This window comes from Mercurialis annua, linkage group LG8 (assembly GCF_937616625.2).
Source record: "Mercurialis annua linkage group LG8, ddMerAnnu1.2, whole genome shotgun sequence".
Taxonomy (NCBI): Eukaryota; Viridiplantae; Streptophyta; class Magnoliopsida; order Malpighiales; family Euphorbiaceae; genus Mercurialis; species Mercurialis annua.
Window position 1 is genome coordinate 2,197,043 of NC_065577.1, and position 18,695 is coordinate 2,215,737.

The following is an 18,695-nucleotide window of genomic DNA, read 5'->3' on the forward strand; positions in this document are numbered from 1 at the left end:
TTTGCTTGTTTAAACAAAACCTTTGAATCTGCACAAGTCCAATTATTTTGCAATGTTAACATAAAACTCTATATCAAACGAAAAGAATGAAAAATATGAAAGATGAAAAAAAAAAAAATTGTATATGAATAAATTTCAAATATTAATGTTTTAATTTGCTGTTAGTTTTCCATCTTTATTCACTAAATTCCACCCATATTTTTGGTGTATATTAGGAAAGCTATTAATAGATTCCACCCATTAAATTGATTTATTTTCGGTTAGGAAACCTATTTAGTAACCTGATAGTAAACTTTTGGTAACAGTTTACTAAATTATTAGCAATTTACTTTCAGTTCATTTTCGGATTGTTAATAAATAAATTTACTATCGGTTCACTTAAAAACCAAAATTACTAACGGTTTACTAAACGATAATTTAGTGTTTTACTATTAATTTACTAAAAAATAAGTTAGTTTACTAACGGTTAACTATCGTTTTACTAAAAGAATATAGTTAATTTATTAAATATAAAGTATAATTAATTTATTATCTGTTTACTAACAGTTTACTATCTGTTTACTAAAAGATAAGTTAATTTACTAATTGTTTACTAACACTTTACTATCGTTTTACTAAAAAAAATATTTAATTTATAAAGTATAAAGTACAGTTAATTGTTTAGCAAAAAATATATTTTAGCAAGACAGAAACTTTGGCATGATATATTAGCAAATCATTTACTTGAGCAAAAAACTGAAAAAATAAATAAATGCTAGAAAAAAATTAATTTGAAGAAGTGAAAGTATATGCTGCAAACTATGATATAATTGTACATACTCCTTTGTCTTTCATGACGATATGCGCTACTTTAATTAAACAATCCCTATAACGAGTTTGATTTTTCTCTTTCGGACGGAGACTCCATTTTTTTTCTTCCAATTCGTATCTCTCTATTGTAGTATCAGTGGAATGAAGAGTTTTATTGAGTTGTGACTTCATGCTCTTAATTTTTGCCTACATCAAAGAATGAGTTTAAAGAATTATGGTGAGGTAGAAGTAGAAGTAGAACAGATCTTACCAAGAAAATGAGAAACAAATAGTTAGACGTCAATTTACAATCACCACTTCCAACAGAAATGCATCAATGATAGGAAATATTTATTTAAAGTATATAAATATTTTAAATTTATTTTTTGACCGTATAGTTAATGTATTAACCGTTTACTATCAGTTTACTAAAAGATAATTTAATTTACCATCAGTTTATTAACAGTTTACTAGTTTTACTAAAAATTATAGTTAATTTATTAAATATAAAGTATAATTAATTTATTAACCGTTTACTAACAGGTTACTATCAGCTTACTAAAAGATAAATTAGTTTACTAACAGTTTACTATTATTTTACTAAAAAATAAATCAACTGTTAAAATTTATAAATGTAAAATAATATAAAAATTTAAGGATATGATAAAATATTTCATATGAATTTAAAAATAAGTTTATAACATGTTTAACATATATTTACTAATAGTTAGTTTACTATCAATTTACTTAAGGTTTACTAATAGTATTACTAAAAAAATTTAATATCAATTTACTAATGACTTACTATCGATTTACTTAGAAATAACTATTATAAAATTTATTATAATATAAAATATGTTTATCAATGGTTTAATAAACATATATTTACTATAAGTTCACTAACAGTTTACTATAAATTCACTAAGAGATTACTGATGGTCAACTATCAATTTACTTAAAAACCAAATTACTATTTTTTTATTTTTAAATTATAAAATATTAAAATGAATAATTACTTAGTTTACCAAATAGTATTATAAAAAGTATAATAAATTAATTTCAACTTTATTACTTTTATTTTATAATAAAGATAGATTTTTTATTAATTTACTTAAAAAATAAATTTACTAACGGTTTATTAAAAAAATAACTTAGTTTACTAACAATTTACTATCAGTTTACTAGTCGTATTATAAAAAAGTTTGCTTGAGCTTGTGTTCCATAAGAAATTCTTGTGCAACTTTAAGAGTGAAGTATGGGGAAAATCTTACATTCATTTGTTATACTTTTATAGTTTGTTAAACACGCAAACATTTCATTGAAAACCATTAATTAGAATGTAATAAACATTTCACTGAATCAATTTTTTTTATTTTCAGTGAACTGTATTAAGCCTATATTGTTTAGAGAAATATAATCTCTCATAAACATTACATCAAACACCTTGAAGGCCAATTTTGAGTTTTGATAGCCAATTTTGATTTAACCAATTCGAATCCTCTCGACTATGTAATTTTCTCAGTTGAATTGAAAATAATATTACCAGAAACAAAGTCAAACCCATTATTTAATTGAATTGAAAACAAAACATATATGACAAAGTAATAATAATTATAAAAGGAAGAGCAAAAATTAAGTGCAAAGCACCACAAAATCATAACCATGGTAAAATAAAGAAACAATTTCGTAAGATAGTGGCCATGTCAGTTTTGCAAAGGCTGACACTAGTAAAAGCAAATTCATTCAAATCCTTAACTTTTCCAAACATTATTTCAAAAATCTCGCAAACCTCTAAAGCACGTCGTTATATGCATATCAAGAAAATCATAGTAGCCAATGTAACCTCATTCCTCTAAGACATTTTGTCAAACACTTTACGAGCCTCCAACATCATACTGTTGTTACATATTCGATCAAAGACGAACTTGGCTTTAATTAAACAACAACACAATTAGCAGGACAAATGCAAGAAGAAGAAGAAGGACATTTTATAACCAGAGCGTGAAGAGCCCTGTCTTTGTGTAGGATTTTTTGATTGGTAAATTGAACGAGAGAATTATAGAATGAGCAATTCTAAGAAGTCATCGAGCTGCCGCAAGACACCAACGAGGCCAATCATGGCAACACCTTCCAAATGAGCTTCAGAATCATCTTATATCAGCAGCTCTTTAAAAACCTATCGATCGACTAAACTCGTACTCATTTCTTATCTGAAACGTCGCCAACAAATCCACCGCCGCTGCATCCGATTCCTTCCAACATAGAGAAAGAAGAACTAGAAGGGGAAAATCAACCATCAAAAGCAGCAAAGATATGCCAAATCCAAGCACAATCACAAGCCCCGTATTAATAAAAAGATTAATCGTAAGAAACAAACAAAAAAGATGAAATATAGAAACTATAAACTTTGTGTCGTATTTTTGCAAGAAAAGAACCTGGACGGTGCTGTTGAGAATATTTAGGCCTTTTGTGGTGCTGGGCCTAATTTCCTCAAGTATCAAGTCTGGAGTGGACTCGGACCAGATTTGAGCTCACAGAAACAATAATAAAGCCTGCTCGGCCCGGCCTTTGATCAGGCCCACTAAACCGATGGCAGCAACAATAGTCAGCGGATGATCGAGGAGACCATCAACTTTACACTATTAATTATTCAATCAATTAATCACATTTATTTAACTCTTAATTTCATCATTCACGTGCATTAATTAATTTAATTACTATATAGTTAAGTCAATCAAATTAAGCTTAATGTTATTGCCAAGAAACAACTTCATCAGCAACCCTTTTTTGATCAAAACCCTACACACATATATGTATATATAACATCCCCCATTAATAAAATCATCACTACCCACAAGTCAAATTAATTTCTAAACTTGAATCATTTTACAAATAATCAAGAACATGAGAACCAAAGCAAACAAGCTAAGCAAGTTCATGCAAATTACAAAATCACCCATTAAATTTTTCTGCAAGGCAAGAGATTTTTATGTGAAGAACATATTCGATATTGCGGATAGCGGAAAGCTCGGCCATGGAAGTTTAGGCGGCGGAACCACCAAATTACCGAAGAGTTTTAGCGTTAATTCTTCAAGAAAAGTTGATGATGAAGAGTTCAGGCAGCTTTTAAGGTTGTTGTCTAAGAAAGACAGTGAAATAGAGTTGTCTAATGCTATGATGAGGAGAAGTTACAGTGTTGGAATTGGAAAAATTGGTCGAATTGATGAGGAGAGAGCTTGTTCTTTTAAAGAAGAAGATGAAGAAGATGGTATTAATGGAAGTTTATTTAGTAGAAGTAGAAGTTATGCAAATACAAGTAAATTTGTGTATTAATATTAGAAATATAAAAATATTGTTCATTTTTAGTAATTTTAGGACAATACGGAGTGTCGTTTGTTAAGGTCATATATGTTCTTGTTAAGGCAATGTTGTTTGTCACTAGTGACAGTTACTTTTTATATTTGCCAAATTGTGTATCACTAGCCGATGCATAAGCATTATATTAAGAAAACAAATTTTATATATTCATAATCACCGAGTTCTTTACTGAATTATTTATAACATTAATTTATATGTTAATTGTCTATTGCTAAAAAAAAATTGTTACTTAAGTCAAAAAAAATCCCCCTAATTAAGAGCTTTCTCATGTTATTAAAATCTATAAAATTCTTGATTTCGATCATTTCTATAATTATATCACCTAAAATTTGATGAATTTGACCATATAAGGATAATCGATGCGAATTCAAAATCTCAATAATTTCCAAAATATCAACAATTTCTCGTAAAATGAGAAAAATAACTAGCCTATTCTCTTTATTTTGGCCTAGTGGTAAAAAAAACCCAAATCTTTACGATTTGTTGCAATTATATCCAAACCTTTTAATTTTTGCAATAATATCCAAATTGCATTTTTGTTGTTGCAATAATATCCAAATTGCATTTTTTATAGCAATAATAGTCAAATTGATGGCTAAACTTGTTGTTTTCAATTAAGATATTAGGCTATTATTATGTTTTGATGTATAATAATATAGTAAAAGTCCCAAAAAATGACAAAAAACCCAAAAAAAATCATATAAAAAGTGCAATTTGGATATTATTGCAACAAAATAATACAATTTGGATATTATTGCAACAAAATAATGCAATTTGGATATTATTGCAAAAATTAAAAGGTTTGGATATAATTGCAACAAGTCGTAAAGGTTTGGATTTTTTTTGCCATTAAGCCCTTTATTTTACATAATACCTAGATTAGATGAATTTTATCTATTCACAAATATATATATCATATTTACCATATATATTATATTTTTTAAATTTTGCCAATTTTATTCAATAATTTTTTAATATTTTTTGAGAGTTGTCAAATATATTCATGACACTTTGACAAAAAAAAATATTCATGGCATGCTGATGTGTACAAAATTTACCATATCTAACGTATGCAATATTATGTCACACCTCAAACGAGTTATGAATTTAATATATGACCACGCTCGAAAAATTCCGAATCAAACTAGCAAGTTTTAAAAATCCTTTTATATTGATAAATGTGTTCATTTTACCTACTTTCTACCACCTCTTCTGCTGGTTTTCCAAATTGATAACTTTTTTAAAAAAAAAAAATTGCTGACTGTTGGCTTAATCTTTTTAAGAAGAAACAGTTGGCTTAATTTTAATATATTCCTTTTATCATTAATTCTAGATTATACTATCAATTATTGTATAATTTTATCATTATTTTTTATATTCTTTTTATTATTAATTTTTGAATGGCTAAATGACTTCTGTTCTTTGTCCTTTCATGATTATTAAAATTTTTTTAGGACTGAAACATTTTACTCTATTTTTTGTCCTTGTTTTTATAACTGTTTGTGAAATGAGTTAAACAATTATTATAATTTGTAGTTTTTTCGTAATAATAGCAACACAATCTCTATACATACTTTTCATTTTCACCAAACTATTCTTATTTAGTAGTATAGTAACACAAAAGCTTTAAAACAATGGTGCAATATGCTGTTTATGTTTTTGTCTAACATTTTAGTACTGTTCAATTAGTTGAATTTATTTGCATATGATTTTTAAAAATCTTCATTCATACTGTTTATTCTTGTCAAACGGTTTTTTTAAGTGAAATTTCTTATTTGAAATTTAAAAGTTTAATTCTTATTTCATTTTCCATGTCCATAATTATTTAAATGGTACTGTTATAATTCTAAATTTGTACTTAAATTTATTATTAATGTTTTTTTTTATATTCGTAAAATCAACATAATCTCATATTTATATAATATGACTTTTAGATTTCAAATATGATTCAATTTATGAATATTATAAATATTGTGATTTAAATAAATTATGAATATTGTGCACTAAATTTTTGTATGATTGTAACTATAGTATAGCATTAAGTATTATACTTTAAAATTATAAAATACGATTGAGGACAATATTCTCTGAATCTTTTTCATCCTCAGTTCTCCTTTATGGGTGTATCTAAATAAGTCTAAATATTACAAAAAATATTTATTTATAATTTACAATTGCTAATAATTTTTTTGTTTGTGTTTTTTGTTTTTTTTTGGAACATATATTTCTGAAAGAGAGACCTCCCAAGCATTCCGTACTTTCCCGTCGTCAATTGGTGGGACTCATCTACTATCAGGTAAGATTAAGCTGAATCTATATATTATTTTTTATTTTAAATGATCAGGTACGAGCCGGTGTATTTTATTCTGAATGATCCCGACATTTCAGTTATGTTCTCTATAAAATTAAGGTAATACTTATATTACTTTATTCGCTACCAACAGTAAGCAATTTCTATTTTTAAGTTATATCATTTATATTGTCTACCGTTCGTTTAACAAATTATTCACGTATCGGTATTTTAATTTGTTAAACAAATGTGTATTTGGATGGCTCAATTTGTAGCCGTTAAGTCCATTTTTATTTTCCTTACTTAAGAATGGTTCATCATTTTTAGGAGATGGCCTTTCTTCTTAATATTATATATTATTATTTTTGGCAAAAAAAAAAATTTGAAGGTTATCAGCTGAAAAGCAATAAAAAATTTTATGATATAGTTGATAAATTATTGCTTCACAGTTTAATTAAAATTAAAGGACAAATATAGCTAATTTCCAGTAATTGCATTTTGGCTCCTTAATTGATATTTTTTTCTATCAAAGGTGAAAATCGACTTTTTTAGAGTCTCATATTAGTTGTTAGTTGCCGAGCAGTGGTTCGAACCCACAACCTTTCAATACACTTAAAAACGACTTAACCATTCAGACTAGACCCATATTGACACTCCTTAATTGATGACAGTGGACAAATGGGTACTTTGCTTGAAGTTCATTCTCTGTTATCAATTCATTTTCTTTCTGGGGAGCCCATAAAACCTCAACTGCCTGCATGAACATTATAATATCAGCAATAAATCCGGCGCTATAAACACTCAAAAAATCCAAAGTTTTTATTAATTTCATTCACGACCTAATCTTTTAGAAAATGTCAATTTCGTATAATTTCGATGAATAAATTTAAATTGTTGACAACTAGACATATTTAAAAAGCCAACCTTTTTTTTATTTATGACCATATTTAGTTTTAGTAACCGAAAATTTGACGAGATTAAAAATATTTGGTCATAAATAAAAAAAAAAGTCTGCTACAATTGAAATGTGCATTAAAACTGGAACAAAATTGAAATTTTTAAAAGATTGGACCATAAGTAAAAAAAGTTCGGAAAAATTAAATTTCTTGTTAGTGATTAAGCGATTTCTAATGTATCAATAACTCAGAAGAAAAAAAATGGCAGTTTAAGGGAAATTTAGAATTTTTACTTCAAGTTCAGAGAGCTTAATGGATTGTATTGTTTGCAGAGCTTTCTTCAAGTCTCCAACGTTATTGATTGTTGGCAATTTACTACTGAAATACATTCCCTCGGTACCAACCAAGATTGTTACCTGAAAAACAAACAAGAATTTAAGAATTTGGAATTCATATAATAGTAGCTTATATTTTCCGGATATGACATGGTGAACGGGAAAATATTTATTAGGCTTAATCATTGAAAAGTATCTAATCTTTATTGGCTTTTTTGTTTATGGTCACATTTTTAAAACCGTCAATTTTATCATATTTTTAATTTTCAGTTTTTATTGTAGCCATTTGTTTATATGCCCACTTTTAATGGTGAAGCACATTGAAGCAATATGAAGAAAATATATGAGATATATTCTTAATCAGAGCAATTAGTTATAATTGAAAGAGAAAATTAAAAAATATTCTAAAATTGATGATTTTAAAAGTTTAGACCATAAACACAAAAAATAAAAAAAGTGAATATTTTTGAGTAATTAAACTTTTTTATAATATGCTCCCACGTTGAATAGTATCTGCATTACCACTTGACATAACGCCTTACATACTAGAATAAAAACTTTTAAAAGATTGTCACTTATGGCATATAATTAGCTATACTTTTGATAAAAAAATATTAAAATACTTTGACTGATATAAAATGATTTTACGGATATTATAACGATACGAGTTGAATGAATTAAAATTTGGCTAAACCCATTTTAAGATCCTTAAACTTTTAATTTTTGGTTCATCAAGTCCTTTAATTTTTATTTGGCTTTATCAAATCCTTAAACTTTCATTTTTTAATTAATCAGGTCCCTCAATTTCTATTTAACTTTCTCAAATCCTTAAACTTTTGTTTTTTGGTTCATTAGGTCCTTAAACGAAGATCCATTTAAGGACCCAATAAACCAAAAAATAAACAATTAGAAACTTGCGAAAGGCAAATAAAGTTGAAGGACCTGATAAACCAAAAAATGAAAATTTAAGGATCCGAAGAAGTCAAATAGAAGTTAATGGACCTAATGAACCAAAAATGTATAGTTTAGGGATCTCAAAATAGGTTTAGCCTTAAAGTTTCGTCAAATTATTATATACGATAAAGATTTAATACCGCTCAGACTTATTATCCGCAATTTCAAAGGATCAATGGAAAATTTAAAAAGCCGTGATCTGATACTTGAACTTACCACTGTGTAGCCTTTGGTTAATTTTGTGTCTTGTTTTGATGATTTTCCTATTTTCTTGTTGTCCACGTTAACAAGTGTTTCTTCATCAAATTTCGCCCTTTCTGCCAAAGAATGTCGATCGAATGTTTCCATAGCATCCTCCAAATAATATCTTCTTGTAAGCAACTGCAAGCAGTGACGGATCCATAATTGTTATAAATTGGTTATTGTATAATTCGTTCTGAAACACATGATTTTGTTTCAATTATGTCCAACTATGTAATTTTACTCATGTGCCACATATATGTTTGGACATAATTGAATCAAAATTATATGTTTCGGGACAAATTGGATAAAATTGAAAAGTTTGTACTTTTGTAAAACTTTCATAAAAAGTTTGGCCATTTTTAATTATTTAGCCATAAAACTATAATATGATACAGTAACAAATTTGCAACGTTTTAAAATTCAATAATTGAATTGCAAATGAAGAAATGTATGGTAACCCTAATATCAATTATCCAAATACAAATCTTAAGTTAGGAAAAACATATTCTATATTAGTAATATTATTTAAAATTTATAAAAATGGACAATTGCCCAACTTATACTCTATGTAGCTCCATTGATGCCTACAGAAAAAATACATTACAGGTTGCCTCTTTTCAGCAAGTTATAGGATTCGAAAATTAAATCTTACATGAGAATCGCAAGAGATGCAAGAATCAAGATTCTTGAGCAATAAATTTGTGGTACCTGCAATTCCAATATTAAAATAAAAGAAAATTATAGTATTATAAATATAAGTGTGCATCGCTCAGTTCGGTCACTGAACCAAACCTAATTAGTTGAAACCGAATTTTTCCAATTCTTGCAAACTGAAATATAACCGAAATATACATAATAGAAGTCGAGAAAGATATTCCATCAATAATAGAAGTCATAATTTTATACCGTTCGCTTACTTTGTATATATTAAGCGAATGTGTACTTGGATGGCCCATGAAGTGGCTAAAAAGTCCTAAAAGCCTCCTTTTTAGGAGTTATTATTGTAATATTTGTTATCTAGTTCTCACAAACATTATGTACTTCTATTTACCGAAATTAATACAATGTTACTTTGCCAAAAAAAAAATCAAATTGAAATAACTGAACACCTGAAGTTCATTAATATTAATTAATATCAAATATTAACTTCGGTGTTAATTTATAATAATATATACATTTAGAAGGCAAATTAGAATTCTATAATAAAAAAAAAATTATGTATATATAGTTCACTTGATTCTGTTAGTTCCATTAATTCGGAAAACATTTCATACTAAAATTTAGCTCCTTTTCTAAAGGCCTAATGGTAGAAAAAACCCAAACCTTTGCAACTTGTTGCAATTATATTCAAACCTTTTAATTTTTGCAATAATTCCAAATTGTATTTTTTTTGTTGCAATAATATCCAAATTGCATTATTTGTAGCAATAATAGTTAAATTGATGGCTAAACTTGTTGATTTCAATTAAGATATTAGGCTATTATTATTTTTTGATGTATAATAATATAGTAAAAGTCTCCAAAAATGGCAAAAACTCAAAAAAAATCACATAAAAAGTGCAATTTGGATATTATTGCAACAAAATAATACAATTTGGATATTATTGCAAAAATTAAAAGGTTTGGATATAATTGCAACAAGTCGTAAAGGTTTGAGTTTTTTTTTTTGCCATTAAGCCTTTTCTAAACATAGAACATTTCTAAATTTTTGTTTTATATTTTTTTCGACCTTTGTCAATCCTATCCATAACTGGTGTACATATGATATATGGGAAGTTCTTACCTAGACCCGGTTCATGAAAAATTCATAGATCTATCCAATGAGGTGTTAGAGAAATGAAAAGAAAAAGAAAATAATGAGAAGAGAGAAAAAATTATATTAAATTTTCTAACACCTCATTGGATAGGTGCATAGAAAATTCATGGACCGGGACTAATTAAAAATTTCCCATGATATATATAACATAAGATTAATTTTAAACATATAAACGGATGGCGTCTCGTTGCAATAGCTTCAAATTTATTGTGAGTATTGTTTGGCAAACATCAAAAAGATATGGTTTATATGCCAAAATTTTGAAAATACGATATATTTAGCAAATGAATTCAAACTGTGTATAGGTGAAAAAATTCTTATAAATTTTAAGTGAATCAAATACTCCATAACTATATTTATTTATAAATAAGTTTCATAAAAGTTTATGAAACCAATGAATCAAATTGACTAAATGTATTACCTAAAAGCACACGACGCAAACCCGAATTACTAGATGTATCGGCCTTTTCAGCAATTCCATTAAGATCCCTTCGAAATGTTCCTTCTGCATCATATACCGCAACCTGAAATGAATATATATATAATATTTAAAATAATAAATAATTTGTATATTTCTACTTGTTTACAGAAATATCGAACCGAAATTTTGTTATTTTTTTAGAATCTAACGAATTTATTATAGATATTAAAATTTCGAACTAAACCAGCCGATTATGAATATGGCAGCAGCGGCAGAATCAGAAATTGTATTTAGATGCATCATTTTTTTTTAATGAATTGTATGTTGTTCGGCTAATTTTTTTAGAACCAAAGAACATGTTTGACTTTTTAAAAAAATAAGACTAAACAACATATAGCTGGTCTAAAAAAATTTAAAAATTATTCGATATTTTTATAATAATTTTTTAAACTCAACAATGTCCAACATTTTAGATTCAAAATTGGGCGACTGTCCATCTCGTCCTACCTGGTTCCGTCATAGCATGTAAGTTAACATTCATTTTTCAGTTCGGTTTGCACTAAAATGTAACTATTTTCTTTTATATCTGCAACTAAACCGGCCTATTGATATATTAATTTGTTTATAGAGTCAAATCAAACCAAATTAAATTAACCAGTTCGATTTGGTTCACTTTTTACAATCATTGTAAGCAATACAGGCTAATTTTTTCCAGTTACAAAACTATGCACTTTTAACAATTTGATAATCCAACTAATAATTTTTAGAAACGGAAAGTTATCCTCTTATTTTAGATCGATTTTTACTTACATAGGAGGTTACCATATGCCACAGCGGGCAGTCGATGTAAGCAAAATTCGATCTGAAATGAAAAGATAACATTCGGTTTCTATTAAATTTAAACAAATCGTGGGTAACCGTTTCGTTAAAATTACATAGTACATTTTTTGTAACCCTATACAATAACAAAAATAAAAATGATACCTGAAGTATTGAGATATGATGAAACGGAATTTCAGTGTAAAGGAATCCAATTAAAATAAATATTATAGAACTCGACAAAATCACTAGGAATAATATTTCCTCAGAATTCAGATTCTCAACTTTTTCTTGTTCATCAAGTTTCTTTTCACCATATTCCGTTTTACTTTTATAGCTGTAATAACCGCTGTGATGACTGCCTCCGCCGCCACTATATCTGCCGCCACTACGACTACTACGAGAACTCGAACTCGAACGGCCCCCCATCCGGCCACCGGACAAGGCTAATGCAGAATCATAGCCGCTCATAAAAATCAAAGCAATTGCCATACAGGTTACTGCTAAATTAACTGCTTTGGAATAATTTCGACATGAATTTTTTAGGGTTTCTGCAATGACACTATAAAACTCTTCGAAAATATTCGTGTTTTTGATCGAAACGTCGTCGTTCTTCGCATTCTTTTCGCCTTTTTCATCATGGAAATTATTAGGGTTTGTTGTAATACGTAAAGGGTTGATGATATTCTGATTGTTATTAGAACTGAGACAGCATTTAAGATTGAATTTGTTAGGGTTAGGCTCAGGTTTGCGGCGGAAAGTGAGATTTTGGCGGCGGGGAATTAGCCGAGTGAGCGGCGGTTGAACGTAGAAATGATGAGCATGATTTGATTTCAGAAGAGAAATTTGTGGCTGTGGCATGAGTGCAAAATTTGGGGTTAGCGGTGAGTAATTCTGATGATAACGATACTAAACAAGAAAAAATCCCTACTTTGCATATAGAGTGTAGGATAAAAAAAAGTGTGTATGTGTATATATGATAAAATTTATAATTTTTTTAGGGAAAAAGTTTGTTTACGCCCCTAATGTTTACCTCAAACCTCAGATTTTCACTACGTTTGATTTTGGCTGAAATACATCCTTGACGTTTCCAAACTGGCCTATTTATACCCTTATTTTTGACGGCACGTGGCTGATGACATGGCTGGACACCTAAGCACAAGTTTGTTTACGCTCTTATGTTTATCCTAAAGTCCGAATTTTCCCTTTAAACACTAATTTAAATTATTTTTTCAATAAAAGTTGAAGGATTACACTCTGTAGTTCCGTCGAGTTCATCGAAAAAAATTAATACGAAATGTTATAAATAATTTTAATGTAATCTCAAATTATTAAAATTTAGTACGAAATGTTATGAGTAATTTTAATTTTAATTTAATTTAATCTCAAATTAACTTAAAATTATTTATGATATTTCATATCAATTTTTATATAGTAAAATTGAGACGGTATTTAGCGGTCTACCAAAAAAATAACAAGATTAATTTAGGAATGAAAAGCTAAAAGAAAAAAATGATTGTCTAATTACAAAAGATAGTCCTCTTAAAAGTTACTCAGACCCTATCAACACTACCCATAAAATAAAGGGTAGGGATTTTTACACCCCTCTGTTTATAATTGCTCTCCACTTTGAATCGGAAGAAATAATTAACCATATAAAAAGTCATCCTATAACATCGGTGTTTTTCACTTGGTTGATTGTTTTGTCATGATAAAATCAAATCTCAATGATAATAATAGCATTAAAATCCAGAAAATATAATAAAATATTTGATTGGAAATGAAATCATGAAGTTGTTAATGAATTTTCATTTAATTGTGTTTCTGTTTCAAAAGACAATTTCCACCGGCATAGCATCGTGGTTTTTTAAATTTAAATTTAAATTCAACACTAGTAAAGAAGACATAACATATATTAAGAGCATCTCCATTGCATGTTGTATTTTTTATGTTATTTTTAGCACAAAATAAGATAAAATGCTATATATATTATATATTATTGAATTTCACTCCATTGCAAAATGCTAAACTAAATGCTAAATTTATAATTTTATAAGTGATTATCATTATTAATGGCAAATCAGTAAATAATTTAGATATAAACAAATTTGGCATATGCTAAACTTTCTAACAAATTTGGCACAAAGTTTAACATATGCTAAATTTAGCACATGAAATAGAAGTGCAATGGAGATGTGTTTTTTATATTAAATGCTAAATTATAGCATTGTGAGGTATTTTAGCACTAGAGTGGAGATGCTCTAAGGTCCTCATATTTATTTTAATTTTTATACAGAATCTCTTCACTTCTATTTGTCAATATTAAAATTTTTACGCTTTCATTTCATAGATATTGAATTTTTAAATCATGTAAAGTATCAATAATGTTAATTTATATTGCACAAAAACAGAAATGAAACAAAAATCGACACAAAAAACAGAAACAGAAAAATAATTTATTTATTCATAAAAAAAATGATAATGTGGGCTACTTATAGATAAAAATATTTAAAATTATTCGAGTTTGATATATCAAAAATTCAATATGTAAAAATATATATCATGATGTAACATATTTATAATAATAAAAAAATAAATCATTTGAGTATAATTAAAATCATAATTCATACTCTTATAATATAGGACGCCTAACATAGAAACACGCCTATTTTTTATAGACGGAGGGAGTAATAAATAATAACGTGAATTATGGGATTGTATTTTTGGAAAGAACAAAATGAGTTTCTATTTGAGCATTATGAATAATATGAATAGTAAAATTTGTGGACCAAATACAACTTTTTTTCATTTAAATTTGTAACCGGCTAGCTAGTTACGTCGGTTCAACTAATTTTTTTTCGTTTTTTCTAAGAAAACGGGTTCCCAGTTTTTATCAATTACAAACACAATCTCAAAATGATTTTAGGAGTTTTAGAGAGTTTCAAAAAGAAAAATATATCCGGAACGGCCAAATACAACTTTCTCATGATAACTTTGGATTATAGGTGTCAATTCATACAAAATAAATTAATCTAAACACATAATATCAATAAAAAATAAAACTGCAGAAACTAAATTATATGGATTGGGATTCCCTCAAGTTCATTTGAACTTGAGGGGGTCATGTTCACGATTTACACCGTTCATTATAAAATGAACGGTGTAGATTATTTTGATTAAAATTGTGCTTTTTTGATCTACACCGTTCATTTTGTAATGAATGGTGTAGATCATAAACATGACCCTCTCAAGTTCAAAATGAACTTGAGGGAATCCCAATCCAAATTATATAAAATTAAAGTATGAAAACAGCTAAAAACAATTATCCCGGTCACATTAACAACAAGTAAATCTATATATATAGTTTAAAATAGAACCCAAAACACTGTACATTGCACAGTGTTTTGGGTTCTATTTACTCAAAAACCTCAATGTTTTGTATAATTTCAATAAAACCAAGATGATACCATACCTTTTTTGTCCCTTTACGTAAATAGATGTTATATGTGATAAGAAAGGCCAATTATTGCTATATAATTACCAAAAAACCAATACCAACTTGCATTTTTTATTTATTGTCTTTAATATTACATTAACTATTCTTCTTTATCCATAAAAAAAACTATTATTCTTTTGATTAAAAAAAAGAAGGGAAAAGGGTCATTTATGCCCTTAAAGTTTGCCTCCAGGATCAAGCAAGCCCTCAACGTCCGGAAAGGTTCAAATATGCTCCCAACGTCTTGAAAAATGAACAATCAGGCCCTCCAATTTTGACAATCATGCCCCCAACGTTTCATTTATAAGTCAAAATGGGGGTCTGGTTGTTCACTTTTTAAGACGTTGGGGGCATATTTGAACCTTCTAAACGTTGAGAGCTTGCTTGATCCTTGAGGCAAACGTTAAGGGCATAAATGACCCTTTTCCCAAAAAAGAATTATGCTTTTCTATTTCATATTTCATTTGAATCTATTTATTACTAATTTTAGATGTCTTTTTTAAAATTTATTTTCATCTTTTTTTTATATAGTGTGAGTTTAATTAATGAAGATGGACCCAATGAAATAGAATTTTGAACGGAAAAAATGATTTATTTTTAATTTAAAGATATTTTAGTTGCTAATAACTATATATTTGTATTTTAATTAATTTTCTAATTGAATTGGAAATTTTCATTTCACGTACAAAAAATATATCATGATGTTGTTTAATATGATATTACAATGCTCTAAATGTGAATTTTAATTAAATAATTCATTGTATGCAGGAGAAAAGAAAGATATTTTGATTAAAATATATCAATTATAAAAAAGTTAATTATTTGCGTTTAGTATATTCATTTATTTAATTTACTATTTTATGATATTTATTTATTTATTTTATTTAAATTCTCATTTTTAATATTTTAAAATAAATTCCGATGCAAAGCGAGGGTATCTTACTAGTTACATATAAAGATAAAAAAAGTTTTCATGTTATACGTATAAATCACATTAAAATTTATAATTTAATTTACATTTAACCAATTAAACTATGGCATAAACTATGTACCACCGACATGAATAAAAAATGCTCGAATTCAAACACGGCGAATCAGTGTTATTTAAAGTTTCTCATATTAAAAATAAAATTTCATATCCAAAACGTCAAATTTACAGGAACTAAATTAACTGCTAAAAAATTAAAGCACCAAATCCGAAACGGTTCCATAAATCTTTCCAGAAAAAAACACAGAATCAGAAGGCAATTATCTAACAGAAACAACAAATCTAAACAAGAAAATTCATCACCTCTGTACAGAAATTCATCAGATATTAAATACTATCAATTATGTAGCAGCAGGATTATCCGCCATCTTGAGCGTCTTATCAATGAGTTTTCTTGCTTTTCTGCTACGGATCTCGACTCGAACACTCGCACTTTTATCCATTTTTACGTACGGTTTCTTCGATTTCTTCAAATTCAATGATCTCACCTTTGATTTTATCGATTTCACTATGTTTTCCAGCTGATTTGCCATGGTTTTTTATGTTCTTGATCAAGAAAATAAAACAAACGTAAAATATTTAACCCAAGAATTGGATTCTTGAATTTCTAAGAGTGTTGCATTTGAATTTGCATTTGTATTTGTTTATGTGTCACTGAGTTTTTATTTATTGAGATGGTTGTATGAGAGTGGACTTGGTTTTGGGAAGTAATTACAAATTTGGAATTGGCTGATTTTCTTTGACTTTTTGTGTGTTTGAAATTAAGTGCATTTAGTTATGTGTACTTTTTTATTGCCATCACTTGATATTACTCTATTTTTTAATTTATTGTTGATTTTCGTTTTTGATTAATAATTCAAAGAGTAAACACTTCCACGTTTCCACCGTCTATAACGATAACAATTGTTTTATTTTATATGAATTGTTTATTTTAATTAAAATAATTATTTCAAAATATATACTTCCTCCGGTTCATAATATTTGTCACATTTAGGAAATTTTTTGGTTCATAATATTTGTCATATTTAGAATATCAAGAGAGCATTTATTATTATTTTCCAAATTTGTCCCAAGCAATAAATAACTTAGTAAGAATAAAAAGATTAGTCAAACACAAAAAATAGTAATTAATATGGACAATTTAGTAAAAGAGCATATAGATCAAGACATATTTATTACTTTTTTAATCTATGTGAAATGGTCAAATGTGACAAATATTATAGACCGGAGGGAATATAATGTTAGTTATAACACTTATTTAGATATACGTCTTTTAGTGTTCTAGACCATTTAGATTATATATAAATTCCTTTTTGTGTTTCATTTTAGTTGTTTTTAGTCTTGACGGAAACACATTTTATATCAACTATAATGACGAATCGAGTTCTATGAGTGTTCTGCTAAAGAAGCCTATATATGGACTCGTCATGAAGTAAATCGACAACATGGTTGAATCTTAAAAGATTCGTCTGTTTAAGAGTGTCGGAGCAACCCTGGCCCAATCAAAATACTGGTCGAATCTTCCTAAGAGTTGGCTAAAACTCAAAAGGCCGACCTCTGATAATACAATCTAATTGAGAGATCGAGTTCAAAGTCAACTACTATACGATAATTAATGAGAGAATTTGAAAGATGAGATATTCTAAATCTATCAAGAGATATACTCCTATACGAGAATAAAAACTAAAATAAGAAGACATTTTTATTCAGGACTACTCCCTGAATATGAGAAAAGATAAGGTCACGCTAAGAAGTAGGAATCTCTTTCCTATTTTAAAACATATTCTTTAAAAGAATATCTTTTCTTATAGGACTCAATCAGATCAGATCTTATTACTATAATAGAATCTGAGGTATACCTTCATATACACATTCAATAATGTTATTTCTCCAGCTTTAAGCCTAAACTGATTTAAGTATCGAAGAGTTAGTTGGACAAATCACCGTCCGGTTAACCATCTACCTTGTTTTGCAGGTCATATCCATCGATTGAAATTCACAATTCATCAATTGACGTTGTCTGTGGAAAAAGCTTAAAACTTTAAGGGAGAGGTTTTTTGCGAATCAAACAAATATATTGATCAGGATGATTTGCGATGGCACTGGCCCGCTGTAGTAGATTAACATTTTATTAACAAAGGTGCCGCAAAATGAAAAAAAAAACATTTTCACTAAATTAATTTAAAAAATTACAATTATAAATTTAAATAAAAGACTTTAATGCAAAAGAAATGAAAGTTTAGGGATTGTAGATGCAAATTGTCCTCATA

The 18,695-nt window shown here is 27.6% G+C and overlaps 2 protein-coding genes across 2 annotated transcripts; one reads left to right on the forward strand and one right to left on the reverse strand.

The window, feature by feature from the left end:
- Positions 1–3,693: 3,693 nt before the first annotated feature.
- On the forward strand, positions 3,694–4,122 carry LOC126660559 (uncharacterized). Its single transcript, XM_050354125.1, has one exon. It carries the CDS (start codon positions 3,694–3,696, stop codon positions 4,120–4,122), a length of 429 nt encoding a protein of 142 aa, XP_050210082.1.
- Positions 4,123–6,871: 2,749 nt separating this feature from the next.
- Positions 6,872–12,867, reverse strand: LOC126659844 (uncharacterized). Its single transcript, XM_050353167.1, has 6 exons — positions 12,107–12,867; positions 11,123–11,225; positions 9,538–9,593; positions 8,859–9,023; positions 7,647–7,769; positions 6,872–7,211 (listed from the first exon to the last, which is right to left on the reverse strand). Exons 1-6 carry the CDS (start codon positions 12,800–12,802, stop codon positions 7,089–7,091), a joined length of 1,266 nt encoding a protein of 421 aa, XP_050209124.1. The 5' UTR covers positions 12,803–12,867; the 3' UTR covers positions 6,872–7,088.
- Between the last annotated feature and the right edge of the window lie 5,828 nt (positions 12,868–18,695).

Coding starts and splice junctions, on each gene's coding strand:
- LOC126660559 (XM_050354125.1), top strand. CDS start 3,694: ATGAGAACCAAAGCAAACAAGCTAAGCAAGTTCATGCAAATTACAAAA.
- LOC126659844 (XM_050353167.1), bottom strand. CDS start 12,802: ATGCCACAGCCACAAATTTCTCTTCTGAAATCAAATCATGCTCATCAT. Junction 11,226..12,106: donor ATCATATCTCAATACTTCAG/GTATCATTTTTA, acceptor TATTCATTTCAG/GTTGCGGTATATGATGCAGA. Junction 9,594..11,122: donor TTTGCGTCGTGTGCTTTTAG/GTAATACATTTA, acceptor TTGGAATTGCAG/GTACCACAAATTTATTGCTC.